Source organism: Lagopus leucura, unplaced genomic scaffold (assembly GCF_019238085.1).
Source record: "Lagopus leucura isolate 7727_CA_CO unplaced genomic scaffold, USGS_WTPT01 Super-Scaffold_702, whole genome shotgun sequence".
Taxonomy (NCBI): domain Eukaryota; kingdom Metazoa; phylum Chordata; class Aves; order Galliformes; family Phasianidae; genus Lagopus; species Lagopus leucura.
Window position 1 is genome coordinate 8,821,029 of NW_024962254.1, and position 14,218 is coordinate 8,835,246.

Below are 14,218 nucleotides of genomic sequence, written 5' to 3' on the forward strand. Positions count from 1 at the left end.
GTTAACTTTATATCAGTGTTTTATACTGCTGGATAGTATGTTCCTCATCCATCTGACAAGAATCATCCAGAATATTTGTGTATACATCTGTCAGATCATGCCTGCATTTTTCAGCTATTGTTTTGGGAGTCCCCTTCTGGTATTTAAAAAGAGGAAATATCATCTTTAGTACCGTCTTCCAGCTTTGAAGCTGTGCTGAACAACAAAGACAAACATTTAATTCTCCCCTAATCCTTTAAATTCCCTTACAAGCACATGGTATTCACACACTTGTATGCCCGACTCCATCAGCTGTACATCTTCTTCTGTCTCTGCCTTTAAAGTCTGCAGTTTCAACTGCGGTGGAACAGGAGCCCGCGATGCTTCATCCCATGATGGCTGTCTTTCTGGGTGGTATAAAGAGGGATTTTCTTTCCGTAAGAAAGAGATCATCTGGGTTGAATTGCAGATATCTAATCCACACACAAACTACTCTTGTTTGGTTTTGTGAGGCAAACAAAGACATCAACTTAGACATGCTCAGGGCTGCATTTGGGTATCTCGATGACCTTCTGATCATTCCACCGATTAGCCAGTGTGCTTTGGTAACTCTAGCACAAAAGGGCGAGCATCGAATAAAAACCTTCCCCTAAAGGAAAGGAGTTCAAATGGAAGATTTCCTTAACTTCACCCCCCAGGAGAAAGCCTGAAGATGCATGCAAGACCATTGGGACAAATCTCTCTCAGGCCTCCTCCAGTGTTCTTATGCTATGCAAGGAGAGGGATTCAAACAGTTGCACTGTAGAGTTGGAGGGTGATGCTTATGTGAATTTGTGAGTATTAGTTGTGCCATAAAACTGCCATAAAACTGTGCCATAAAACTGCCTTTACTGATTCTTTTCCTTTTCTTCCTCCATGTGAAAACTTCCTGCTTGTTTTCCACAGATTTACTGTTTTTCTGTGGGGATATAACAAGACATTAAGTCCACACAACTGCCCAAAGGCAAGGTAACTCGTATCAGTATCATTTCTGACAGATGCTTAACCAAGCCCTAAACACTTCAGACTCCACACTCCCCTCATCTAGATCATCCTAGCATTATCCTTCACGATAAAAACTTCCACCTGGTGACTGTTCTGAATCCCTTATTTCTTGGACTGTTGAAATCACTATAGAAATGTACAGCTCTTTTCCCCTGACAGCAGTGCATCTACCAGGAGAATCTTCATCCTTCTCCAACCTCAGTTCTTATCTTTTCTAGACTTCTGATCATTTGCATTGCTTCCTTCTGCCTGCTTGCTCTTAGTTACTGGAAGCCAAAACTCATCTAACAGCAAGAGGTTTTGGAGGCCCAGCAAAGGACAAATTTCCTTAAAAAAATAGAAGTTGAAAAACCAAAACTGGCAACTACTGAAACTTCAGAAGAATAGTATAGCAAAAGGAGATTTCTGGGGTTTTTCTGGGGTAGAGGAGGTATTTAAACATACTCTAGGATGGCATTTTTCTCTATTCTTTTTTAACAGTTTGCTTTTTTTTTTTCCACTGTCCTGTCAGCATTTGAAAGCTTCACTTTGTAACCCTCTGAGACACTTCAGACATTTTCTACAGGAAGGTTTTAGATTCCTTGGCATAAACAGATGGTCTGTTGGTATTTGTATATAAGAATCTAGCAGATTGTATTGTAAAACAGACTAGGCAGAGGCCTAGGGCTTGGGTTGAAGGGAAAGTTAATAAGATTAACATATGATGTTTTTGCTATGGTTAGCTCCACTAGACCATTGTGGCACATTATAATATAAAGATGCAGTGTAATTATGGGGAAACTGCTTTAATTAGTGGATTTGTTTCTTAAATGAAAGGAAAAGTTGTTTTTGGGGGGAGGGTGTTACATATGAAATCCTGATTTTAGCTATGAATGCAGCTAACTTGTTGCTCAAACGTGGAGGATGCCACGCAGCCCTGCAATTTTGTCAGCCTTCTGGGATCACACATGTAGGTATTCCCTCTGATATACACAACCTTTGGGCTTGGTTATCTGACACAGTGAAGAAGCCACAGGATAAAGTACAACAGGTTTCTTTACTTCAGCTATAATTTGGCACAAAGTGTAGTGATGTGAGGTCTAATGTTATGCCAGGTAGAAGTCCTGCTGGAGGATGAGTAACACAGGATAAAATCATGGACCTTATGAGCAAAAGGAACTCAGAAGAGGAATAAATCATCATTGGCAAAGTTCATGTGCAGATTCACAGAGAGATGTTTTGGCCAATGCATATGTTCTTAGGTATTCATCACTACCTTAGAGTTACTGGTAAGTTTGATGAATCAGAGTCATATGCCAGGTGCATTCAAACATATTTCTCTTTTTAAAGTCTACACTTTGGAAAATTTACCGAATTCTTTCTGAAATAAATTTAAAGAGATGCAGCCAATATGCTTCAAATATGCCTTCCCTAGAGAAAGATGCTTTTTGTGGATGGAAATTGCATTCTTATATGAATTAAGTTCACATAACTTGACTTGCCTGTATACCCTGTCCTTTGTCATGAGATCAGCGTATGGAACAAACCCCATTGGCTGTTCCTATGAGAAGGAGTTTTCCAAATCTGATTCTCAAGTAACAGTGTAATAATTGTCTTAATGCACTTCAGGCACTAATTTAGCAGAATCTATCTGTTGCATCTGAAGTTGAACTTGCTTGTTGTATTTAGAGACCAGGTCAGCACAAAAGGCAGTTTGAATATATCGCCTGGTGTTATTTTTGCCATGTCACCTCAACATAACTGTATCAAGGGCAAATCCTGCCCTTGCGTGTTGTTCATTGACCAGCACAATGACGAGGAACCTTTTCCTTCTTTCAAATTGATTTTGAGGGTTAGATTTTTCAAGCTTTAGCAGAAGCTTCATGGATGCCCCTACACTCAGCATTTCACCCAAAAGCTGAACAGTACCACAGGATTTTTCTAGTGCTCGTGGGCACACAGAATAAAACAGTTACTGTGCCTGTAGAACAAGGCAGACCAGTCAGTTAAAACATAGCAGGCAGCCCTCCAAAAACCACAGATAGCGCATCTTTGTTGTCTCAAGCCATGCAGAGGAATGCATGCCATGCCTGGGGAGCGACAGCTGTGCTTACACGCAAGCAGAGCCCCTCAGACTTTGGTCATGCAGTTTCAGGAGCCCACTATTGGTTCCGAGGATGAAGAAGGAGAGGATCCAGCCTGCAAGAATGTGGTTAGTGGCCATGGTGGTGATGGGTTGTACATGGTGATCTTAGAGGTCTTTTCCAACCAAATGATTCCATGACTCTAATCATGCAGTGGCAATGCAAACATCACCACATGCTCAACGGGAACTGTGCGTGTTCTTCAGCACAGAAGTGGCTGAGTCATGGCAGAAAAAGCAATCTTTTTAATACAGTAATGTGTGTGCAATGATCTTGTGAGCTGGAAGGAAAAAAAAGAAATTTTGTATGTCATTTATTTGTCACTGGGAAATGATCCGAAACCTTATTAAAGGAGCTCTGTCAAGGTGGCCTGCATGACCCAGAAAGCCTTATTTAAAATTTGACGTGATGTCAGCTTTTCCCATGGTGTAAGTTTTTACTACGGCAGGATCCTGCCCACATTCCTGCTGCTGTGGGGCCTCTGTGCTGCTATGGGAGGGAGCAGCACTCTGTACTGAGGTGGTAGTGTGTCCCCATGGGATTCTGCTGCAGTGGGAAAGGTCAGCCCTCACCCAGATGTGCTGCAGATCCCACTGTCGTGCATCTGGCTGGGCAGGGCAAACACTCCCTGCCACCCATATCTCTCATGTGGTGAGAGGCATTTCCCCAGGCACACGGAATGGGGATGTTCGGTGGCACTGAGAACGCGTGGTGCAGGGTGACTTGTGTCCATGTTATCACACCCTGCAGCCACAGTGGGAATCATTTTGGTGATGGACATGGGTTGTGCTTGGCAGAGCGGCCGTCACACTCAGGCACTACCAGGGCCTGGGAGGTCCCCACCCCTGGCTGTTTTTCACCTTAATACTATAGATACTGCTTTTTCAGCCTATCAGGAGCCCTGTGTCCCACCAGATCCCCAGTCCCACCAGCTCTGTCCTGGCTATGGATTAGGCTAGGTGCAAGTGCTTTCTGCCCAGTGAGCATCACCAAAATGCTGGGCAGCCTGGCCAGCTGGAAACCACCCGGCACCAATGAAAATAGGAGACTTCTTTCCTCCATCTGTCCTGCTGTTGCTGCTGTCTCTAGGGAGCTTTCATCCAAGCAGATGAGCCTCCAGGGTAAGTGTCTGAAGTGGCAGTCTGACTGCCTTTTCAGCTGGGGTAGACAAAAAGGCACTTTAGGGCATGATTCTGGTGACCTATTTCAGGCGTGTTCACGGATGAGTAAGGCTGTGCCCTGATTTCCACTCCCGGGTGAGAGGGGAGCCAGGGCTGCCACCTGGAGATGCTGAAACAAGAAGAGAGCTGTGGGAAATGTGGGCAGTGTGGGGCACAGGAGAAATGCCAACCTCTGTCCACCTCAGCAGCCCCCAGTGTTACCACCCTCCGCTTGGAGATGGAGCCTGGCTTATGAGGGAAGCCTGTCAAGGAAGGAGAAATCACTTCCTCGTGGCTGTTTTTCAGCTCTCTCTGAGGTGATGCATAAATTAGATAGCACATCCTTGGTATACAGCTTGACGGGATTTATTAAAATGTTGGATCATGTCATGCGTGAACGCTCTGGCTTGCAGATACTTGCAAGCTCATTGCTGCAGCAGGGCTCAGGAGCATATAAGCAAACCACTGTGCTGCAAGACTACACCAACCTATTCCTCAGAAGCAAAAATACCCACGTGTTACTTGTTAACCCCTCCTGGCATGAAACTATTGCTCCAATCAGGAGAAAAAAATCCCAGTTCTTTTGCAAAGAAGCAGAGTGAGCTCCCAGAAGCTGCCAGATGCACATTTTTCTCACCCCTCCTAAAATAGAACTGTAATTTTAATTTACTCAAATGAATGAGCCGTTGACTAAACAGACATTAACTTTAAAATTCACGTTAAGAAAAGAGACACTCGGGATAATTTTGATTGATTTACTTGGCAGAGTTTTGATAGCTACTGAAAAACATACTATTCATGTTTAGGTGAAAAATAAATGGAGTCAAATAAGTGTCACTGCATAGTACTAAGAGGTATATACAGCCACATGTAAAAATGCATAAACACAAACATTTCTGTACAGCAACTTTTCTTTTCAGTCTGTATAGAGAAACACTGGTTTATAATATGGGGAAAATATAAAGCAGACGTACATGCAACAAGGACGTGACAGTTACACGGGTCCCACCTGCCTCCCAAGAGTTACAACAACAACAAGAAGAATAATAAAAGCCTTTTTTGGGGAAAAAAAAAAATAATTTGAAACCTGGAATGTTTTCATGTTGAGGTTTCCAGAGAGCTTCAGATTTCAAATATACCTGAAGTTGATTTAAAGGCTTGATTCAAAGCCCTGTGAAGGCAATGGAAAGACTCCATTGGTTTCAGTGAGCTTGGGGTTAGGCCCAGCTATTTAACCACGATCCCATTCTGCCCTCCCCCAAAATCCGAAGTCTGCAGATAAAAATAAACAATCGTATCATACAAAACTTTGTATATAGAATACAAAAGGTAACCGTTGTCTTTTTGTATAAAATACAACTTTCTGATAGTATATTTATTTCACATATGTATAAATATAACCCAAATAATATGATTTTATTATTCCTACCAAAATATTATTACTTTTTGGTTTTGTTTTTTGTTTTTGTTTTTTTGTTGGCTTTTTTTTTTTTTTTTTTTACAAAAGTTTACAAAACAAATAATTCTTTATATTTACAACCCAATACTGCGAAGAGCGTTCGGTCGATGATGAAAAATAGACTCTGAGGGTAGTGCACTTAGCCATTGCAAAGAAAGGAAAACAAAGACACTAACTCTGCTTGGACACAGGTGTTCTGAAGAAGTGACACTGGATTCAAGGTTTGGTAGCAAGTCTTTTGCCAGCTCCTATTTCAAATGCATCACGGTTGTCTTTACAGCACTGCTGTGCCTCTGCCTTGCTGGGTTTACTTAAGTCGGAATGTAATTCCACATTTTGATCCCAGGGTTGCCCAGTGTCTCCTCTGTTGGCAGGCTGGGGCCAACAGGACAAAGCTCAGCATTGAATCCAGCACTGGATGACAGCTTGAAGACTCGGGACCAGCTCCTCAGCTGAGCATTATTTTACATCAGTTGAGGATCTGGAAAACAATCTGGTCTCAGTACAGGTGGCTTCCTCAATGGCATGTGAGTGCAGCTGAAGTTAGCAGACTTTAGTGCTCATTGCTTGTGATGAGACTAACCCAGCCTCAGCTTTAGCATCAGAATTGCCTGCTCATACAAGAGGTTGGGTGGTCACTGCTGACCTGCTCACAGATGGTGTGTGTGCCTGTGTGCTGATCTTTACACTTTGAACTCCTAGCTACTATTTCACTCTAGTTGTGCACAGCATGTAGGGGATGCATTTGTTAGACTGCATCTGTATCACTCCCAAAGTAGGTAGGGCGCCAGTGGCCTGAGCTGAAAAGCTTTTTAAAGACTTGGAAACATTAGTACTGCATGCACCCCAGTGAAAACTGGGGATAAAACGGAGCTTTCTGGGCAGCTGAGCCACCACGGTATGCAAGGCAGCGATGTACAGCGATCACTAGGTGGGGCAGAAGGGACACTGCAGCATGGTTTCTCATCCCTCTCGTGAACAGTGTGTCTGGGAATTAATAGCATAATGGACCACCTGCCTCAGCTGGTACCTCTCACCAAATGCCCATGTTACACCCTTCTTGGAGGTGCTGTCACCTGTGCATGTGACCACGCTTCCTGAAACATCGTGAAAAATGGTGCCCACATGAAATGGCAGTGAGAAATAACTGGAAAAGCCTTATTGAAACCTCACTTGAGAAATAGGTCAGATAAGTGCAGAGGCTATTGTCAGATAGTCTACTCATCCCACTGCCACTAACAAGGGTGAATAAAGCACTTGCATGCATGGGGCAGAGCAGTGCCTCTTGGTGCTGAGGCATGTGAACGTAGGCATTGTATTCCTTTGCCACATCTAGTTTTAACTAATTCAGAGGAGGCTGTGAAACACGTCTCGACACCTCATTTTAAAGAACAGCATTTTCATTTGAATTGCAAGATCTGTTTCCATTTCTGAATCCTCCTGCCAGACTCACAGTAGAGCTACTTTATTGTGACATGGGACCTCCTTCTGATGTTCTTACTGGCCAAGCCTATAGGAGAAAATTTAACACAGTCAAGACTATTCTCTAGCAGTGAAGTCAAACAATGTGGAACCCATATCCTTACTACTCTGTTCTGTTAGCTTTCAATGCATGGTAGCTGCAAACTTGCTGTGACTCAAGTTAATTTCCTATTGATATACAGAAATTGCTCAAGGAAACGTTAGCTGAACCATCCTAAAAAAAACCAGAACAGATGACTGAGTTGAGTGCCCAGAAATATTCTTCAAAACTGCTCAATTTACAAGCATAGATGTGGTTGAGCGAATACTGCAGATAACCCAGGTGGTTACAATGGATGTGTATGCATGCTGGTTGCAGAGGCAGCACCCTTGTACTCTGCTGAAAGAAGCTGTGTTGACATGGACCATCATTGGACCTCTTAAACTCCCTTGTATGCCAAAGGTAAGCTTTGGAAAGTGGAACCAAATTATTGTGCAATCAAAATGGTAGTCTCTCCCAGACAAAGAGAAGGAAGGAAGAACCTGTTTGATAGACTGGGACTGGGCTGAATTACCTGACCTGTGCCTTGCATTAAAATGAAAATGGAGATACTTGCTGTGGCTTCACTGAGCCACATCATGTATTTGCCCTCCTGTAGGCTGAAACTGGGAAAGTAGCCCATGAGGGTCAAACTGCGAGCACCTTTCTTAATTAATTTGTCCATTAAGTCACTGGTGTTGTTGGGGTAGGGCAAGGTGGCAAAGGGAGGCTCCTGAGCTCTGGCACAGTTCATATCGTGTCTCCCTCTAAGCTCCAAATGTGCTGCTGACAGGAAGGCAGCCTCCTCTGATACTGGCTGCAGGTGCTGGCAAAAGAGAGAAAGCAAAAACTAGAGCACACCGAGTTACACGCTGACGTCTGTTGCACGATCTGTCTCCTTTCCTTGGATGGGACCACTTACCCTTTTGTGTGGTACAAAACATAGGCTTAAAACAAAACCATTGGAAACACAAGTGTGAGTCTGTACTATGAAGAAGAAAACAGTTTTTGTAACGCCATGAGATTTACACAGAGCCTGATCCTGTCAGGGCTGAGTAGTCCCAAGGTAGTTAAGGGCTGCGAAGACGATGAAGATCTCTGGACCACTTGGGCTGCTACTTACACTCAGAGAAATGATGTTTCACAGCCAATACCACTCTCTGGTGCTTCAGCATGTGGGAAGCTAAGTGTTTTTCCACACAGCACCCACGAGAAGAACTAATGAGTTTGCAATGTGCTGGGCACCAGCGTGAGGAACAGACCCTTCACGTATTCTCACACGTTTCTGTCAGCCATGACTACTGTTTACATTATCGTTTGATCAGGGAGACATCACGGCTGTTCCTAGAGCAACTCTTCAAACAAGGTGGTCGCCCTATGTGGTATTTTAAAGGACAGCCCAGTTACTGGAGTGTAAGTTAACAAAGCAGATTGTTGGCATCTAAAGAAAAAGCTAACGTCCTTACTGCTTCTTCATCTGTTTCACCCTTGGCACTGTCACTTATGAGTGGTTCCCCAAAATCTCATCAAGATTGATGTCTTTCATCCAGTCATCATTACCAGGTTCCGTTTTCAGTAAAGAATCTATAAAGTCTGAATCACTGTTGAGTGCAGGTCCTATACTGTCACTCTGCTGGTTCAGAAAGTCAAACGCGAGGTCACTACCGTGATCGCCTCCTTGGTAAGCCCGGGAGTTTTGGTTGGTAGACGTGAAACTGGTAGATGGCAGAGATGATGGAGGTGTCATACTTGTTCCAGGCTGATTCAAGGAAGGCACAGTCTGTCCTCTCAGCTGGTTAGGTCTCACGCTTAGACCTCGTAGTGACCCAGCAGATTGTCCATTTACAGTCTGGTGCATTTGGTTCAGAGGAGGCCTCATTTGGACTCCCGCTGTTAATTGATTGGGAGGTGCCAATGCACGCTGAGGAAAATGCTGGTTGCCCATGCTGCGTTGCAAAGACTGGTTAGAATATGGAGTGCCTGTGGGGAAACGGACACCGGCGGGTTTCAGTGCATCCTGCTGCTTCACAGCAGCTTCTTGCGGGGCCCAGTTCTGAGCAGTGGCCGTAGCTGTGATCATCACATTGGGTGGTCTTTGCACGGGGATACCTGTGGCTCCGTGGTTCAAACTTGGCCTTACTTGCTGTGAGCTGACCACTGACCCAGTCCCAAAAGCAGCTACGTTGTTGCTCTGCGTCATGGTTTGCTGTCGAGACATCATGGGGTTATTCTGACTGGGCAGAACCTGGTTTTGGTTTCTGTGTGGCTGCATTTGGCTCATTCCTGAAGTCACGCTGTACGCGCTCGGTTGGTTGCAAGGAAGGCTCCCATAGCAGCCCATACTCCGAGCAGCAGGAACAGAAGGCATTCGGGTCCCAGCAGGGGTGGACATGAGGCTGGAGCTCTGAGGCATGATGCTGTGTGTTGAAATTGGGTTTGATAAGGACATGCTGGAGTTCATGCTCACAGCTGGCGAACCACCTGGAAAGGAGAAAACATGGATGTTAAAACATAAATGCATTGAGGCATGGTGTCATTCAAATACCAACAGGTAAGAATCCTGAATTTCTTGAGTAAGATATCTTGCTCTGATAGGATTTACGTGTACTTGTTCGAAGCCTTAAAGATACCTATCAGCTAATGGGTGGCTTGCTTTATATGAAGCCACTGGTGGTCTTTCCATCCTTTCAGAGGACATCAGATGAGCCAGAAGTGTTCTTGCTGGAATATTGGAATAAGGAGGGATAAACAGAACCAGTGGGAAGGAACAAACACTATTCTGCCTTTTTCTTTTTTTTTAAATAGAAATGATAGAAATGCAGGACAAAACCCATTTAAGTGAGGTGAGATTCATATTTCCCTTTCCTGCTGCCCATCCAAGACTGCATCTCATCCACTTGCAGCACACAGCCTCTGCCCTGGGCAGATGCCAGGAGAGCTGCTCAGTCCTGTGACCTGCTTGCTCCTGTGTGGTGTGGTGACCAAGCAGGCACGAGACCGTTGCTTATGCAGTGCAAGGGACTGAATTAATTCCAGGCCCCATTGGCTGTTTGAAGAAGACCAAACGTTTTCTAGATACAGACATAGATGTAGATAGCTGAAACCATCTACAAACCCAGGCTGAATTTGACTAACTTTGACTTCATCCCCAAATTCTGTTATGCATTAGTCTGTTTGATTATTTTTATCAGTTGGCCCATCATCAATCCTGTCTTGGTGCACAGTGCAGGTGCTTAAAGACCATGACTGTGTCTGCAGTGTTCTCCAGTATCCCAATGTGTGGCATATTTTCCAGTCCTTCAGTCATTTTCAGCTCTTTTCAAAACTTGCCATTTTTCAGCATCTGATTTCAAGGCTACACATCACAGGTACCCACAGTACTTAATGGCTCTTGCACAACTCCAGAACAGATGTAAAGCAAGCTTTTTGTTTCTTGTTCAGTACCATCTCAGACTGAGTCCTTCCAGTTGTATTTGCAGGAATATCTGGAGGCCTATTAGCCATTTCCTTACGTGCCATGTTAATTTTTTATTACTCTGGTTTCTGAATCAAAATATGCAGTACCAAGTTGTATGCTTTAAAGTACACGACCTGAGCAACTATTTCCTTTATCAACCAAAGTTGTGGTTTCATTGGAAAAAGAAAAAATACCATAACAGTTTGAAAAGATGCCTTTTATGAAAAACCCATATTGCCTGACATTGATTATATTCTCTTCTTCTTAAATTCTTTATTATATAGCTACATTGGCTCCCCAGTACTTTTGCTGGGCTCCACATTAGATCACTATGGTATCAATTACCTAGTTACTCTTTTAATTTTTGTTATGGCTTTAGTTTTCTTCCTTGGAGTTTCAGGACTAAATAAAAAGTGACATTAAGAATTTGGAGAACCTCTCAGCCAGCTCTTGTAGAACTCTTGAACACAAATCATGCACATACATATTTTAAAAGTCTATGTTTAGTAACAGCTGTTTAATATACTGTTCCTGTTGAAATTTCACCATAATGATGTTCAGTTCACTGAGACTGGAATAGAATAAAAGAATTATCACATATTTCTGCTGCTTCTTCATTATTTTTATACATATGCTATTGCTGTTTTGTAATGGATGCAAAGGATTATTTTTTCACTGAAGTACTTGTAAATAATCTCCTCCTAACTCATTATTAACACCAAGTTTGACTCCACAACCGGAGTCACTTATTCCAAATCAGTATGAACAGACGCCTAGACTGAGAAGCTCACCTTATCCTTCATAAACTGTCTCCAAGTAGGGGATGCTTACTTACAAAGCAATTCAAGGAGACTGATCTAACTGTAGATGTCTCTGTTCATTGGAGTCAGACTAGATGGCCATTAAAGGTCCCTTCCAACTCAAACGATTCTATGATTCAGTGATCTAAAATCTCGATTCAGTCCCTGAGCTGGGCAGCCCCAGGACAGGAGATGCCCTGAGAAGCCCACCATCGGATCCTCCCGTGTGCTACACTGCTCCTGGGAAGAAAATCAGTGCTGTGCAGGAAAGATCACAGTTAGCCTGTCTTTGGCTTTGCTGGTGGTTTTATGCATTGCTTTCTTCTTGTAGGGTAATAAAGATTGAGGCCCTCAGACTTCGCTTCCTTAAGCTGCTGGTGAAGTGGAGGAATGGCATAGGAAACATTTCCAAAGACCTGGAACAGCACTGAGGGAGAACAGTCCTCTCTGTGCAGTCAAACTGAAGCAGCTGCAACAGGTTGGTAGGGTCACTGCACACACTGTGGGATGATGCCCTATGGGGTGACTGCCAGCTGTGGGGAGCCCTGAGGGTTGGCATCCTGCTCCTTGTGTAAATGCCATGCGCTTTAAGGAGCATGAGCTCAGGACATGGGCTGTACACGTTGTGCAAAAGACAAAGTTTCTCTTTTTTTTTTTTGTATTGCTATTTTTATCCTTTTATTTTTAACATGAATATTTTCCATCTGATTTCTTCCAGATGGGAAGACATTTCTCCTCGAGCAGTGCTGCACACAGCAGCTGGACGCCCTGGGCAGCAGAGGTTCGAAATACCCTCACTGCCCCATTCACCTGCTGGCATCAGGGGCTTCTTGCTGTGACACAGCACTGGAGGGAAAGCACAGAGGAATAAAATACTTCACCACATGTCTCCACGTCTCTTTTATGGATTTTTAGTTAACTTTGTTGTTTTTTTTTTCTTCCCCCTGACCTGAGCAAAGCTCTTCCCAGGAAAATAGGAAACAGATTCCCTGTGTTGCTGCCTTATGCAAGAGTTTCCTAACCACTCCATCTGGTAGCTGTGTGGTGAGCTCCCAGCACAGCCCTTTCTCCCAGGCTCACCCAAAATGCTGCTCTCCTCCCTGGTGTTCCTCAGTGGGGAGATTTGCATGGGCAAGTGCTGCCAATCTCGTATGTTGCAAATCCAGGAGGTGTGTCTCCAAATGCCACAAGGCCTGGCAAGGAGTCCATCAGATTTCAAACAAAGAGAACCACATAACAATGGCGACCTACTTGTTTTGGAGCCTTTTGCAGACGTGGCTGCAGCCATTTCCATGTTCTCTCTCAGGCTAGAGATGTGTTGTTTACAAGTGTAAGCCAAGAATCTCAGTTAATCATTTGATTCCAGGAATGAGTCTTTAAGCAACACATGAAATCACAGGATTCCCTAACAAAGCTGCCAGCATAGTGAGAGCATTTGTTGTAACAGCACAGGAAGTACCCAGCCAGCAAAGAGGGCCCTGTGGCACTGCCCCCACCGTGGGCATCAGTGATGCTTGTGCAGATTTACTGAAGACAGGACATGCTCAGAGTTGTTAAAAAGCAGCAGATTGTAGAATGCAGCAGTTTTGTCACCGCTGAGACTTGCAAACAGCAAAGCAGTGCATGAACATCACCATGTTGGTGCTGTATCAGCAGCTTGGGCAGAGGGTGGCAAAGGAGCTGCACTTGGGAATCCATTAAAGATGTAGGAGAAAGTGAAGAAGTTCTGCTACAAAGGATAGGTAGGAATGAAAGTCTCATATCTGCCCAGAGAGGTTGTGGATTCTGCCCAGGGAGGTTATGGATTCTCCTTGTCTGGAGATATTCAAGACCCTCATGGATGCCTATCTGTGCAGCCTGCTTTGCAGGGGGATTGGACTCAATCATCTCTAGAAGTCCCTTCCAACACCTACAATTCTGTGATTCTGTGATATCACTGGGAGTTCTATTGCAGTGCTTGGCTGATGTGTTGAAATGCTGCTTGTCATGAAGCACTGAGGCACATAAAAAATGGACTAAAAGCTCAAATGGCAGCTCTGGTGCCCATGGTGGCATCATATGTAATACTTAAGAATCAGTGTAAGGGTCTTCACATTGAAATAAGCTTCTGTTTGAAGGGAAGAATGTTTCTAGTCTCAATCCCTGAAGCAAGACGTACCAGAAGAGAAACTTCTGGACAGAGCAAGGCTGCACATTCATGAAGACACCTCTGTATCAGGTATTTCAGTGCATGTTTTTCTCCAAGCAGTGCTGAAGGGAGGGGTACCCATAAAGTCAGGCCCTTGTTATCAGTGCATGCCTGGCTCTTCTGGAGGAAAAAGTTTCTTTTAGCACATGGACACTTACCAGGATACTGGTTTGCTTGTTGCATGTTGACCACATTCCTTCTTTGGTCTTTATAATCCGGTGGTGGCCGTGTCAAGTGTCTGTTCAGCTGATCTTGTGGAGTGATTTTCTCCTAGAGGATGAGAGGAGAATTTTGTTAATTTAGCAAGAAGGGTCCAGACTTTCAAGGTCCACACCTGCTCCTTGGCTTTGTCAACATTTCTCAGCCCATTTCACCCATGCTGACCTGGGTGAATGTGCACAGCTGGCAGAGAGGATTTCAGCTTGCCATTAGACATGCTTTGTCCTATCTCTCCCTCCTTCCTTCCTCCTACATTGGAGGAGTTGCCACAAAAATAAACCAGATCCA

At 44.1% G+C, this 14,218-nt stretch overlaps 1 protein-coding gene across 1 annotated transcript in view; it reads right to left on the bottom strand.

Annotated features, from left to right (window-relative positions):
• Nucleotides 1–5,760: 5,760 nt before the first annotated feature.
• The window catches only part of MAML2 (mastermind like transcriptional coactivator 2), a 207,002-nt gene continuing 198,544 nt past the window's right edge, over nt 5,761–14,218 (bottom strand). Inside the window, 2 exon segments of the mRNA XM_042862551.1 lie at nt 5,761–9,747; nt 13,870–13,981. Coding sequence (XP_042718485.1) covers nt 8,768–9,747; nt 13,870–13,981 — 1,092 coding nt within the window. The 3' untranslated portion in view covers nt 5,761–8,767.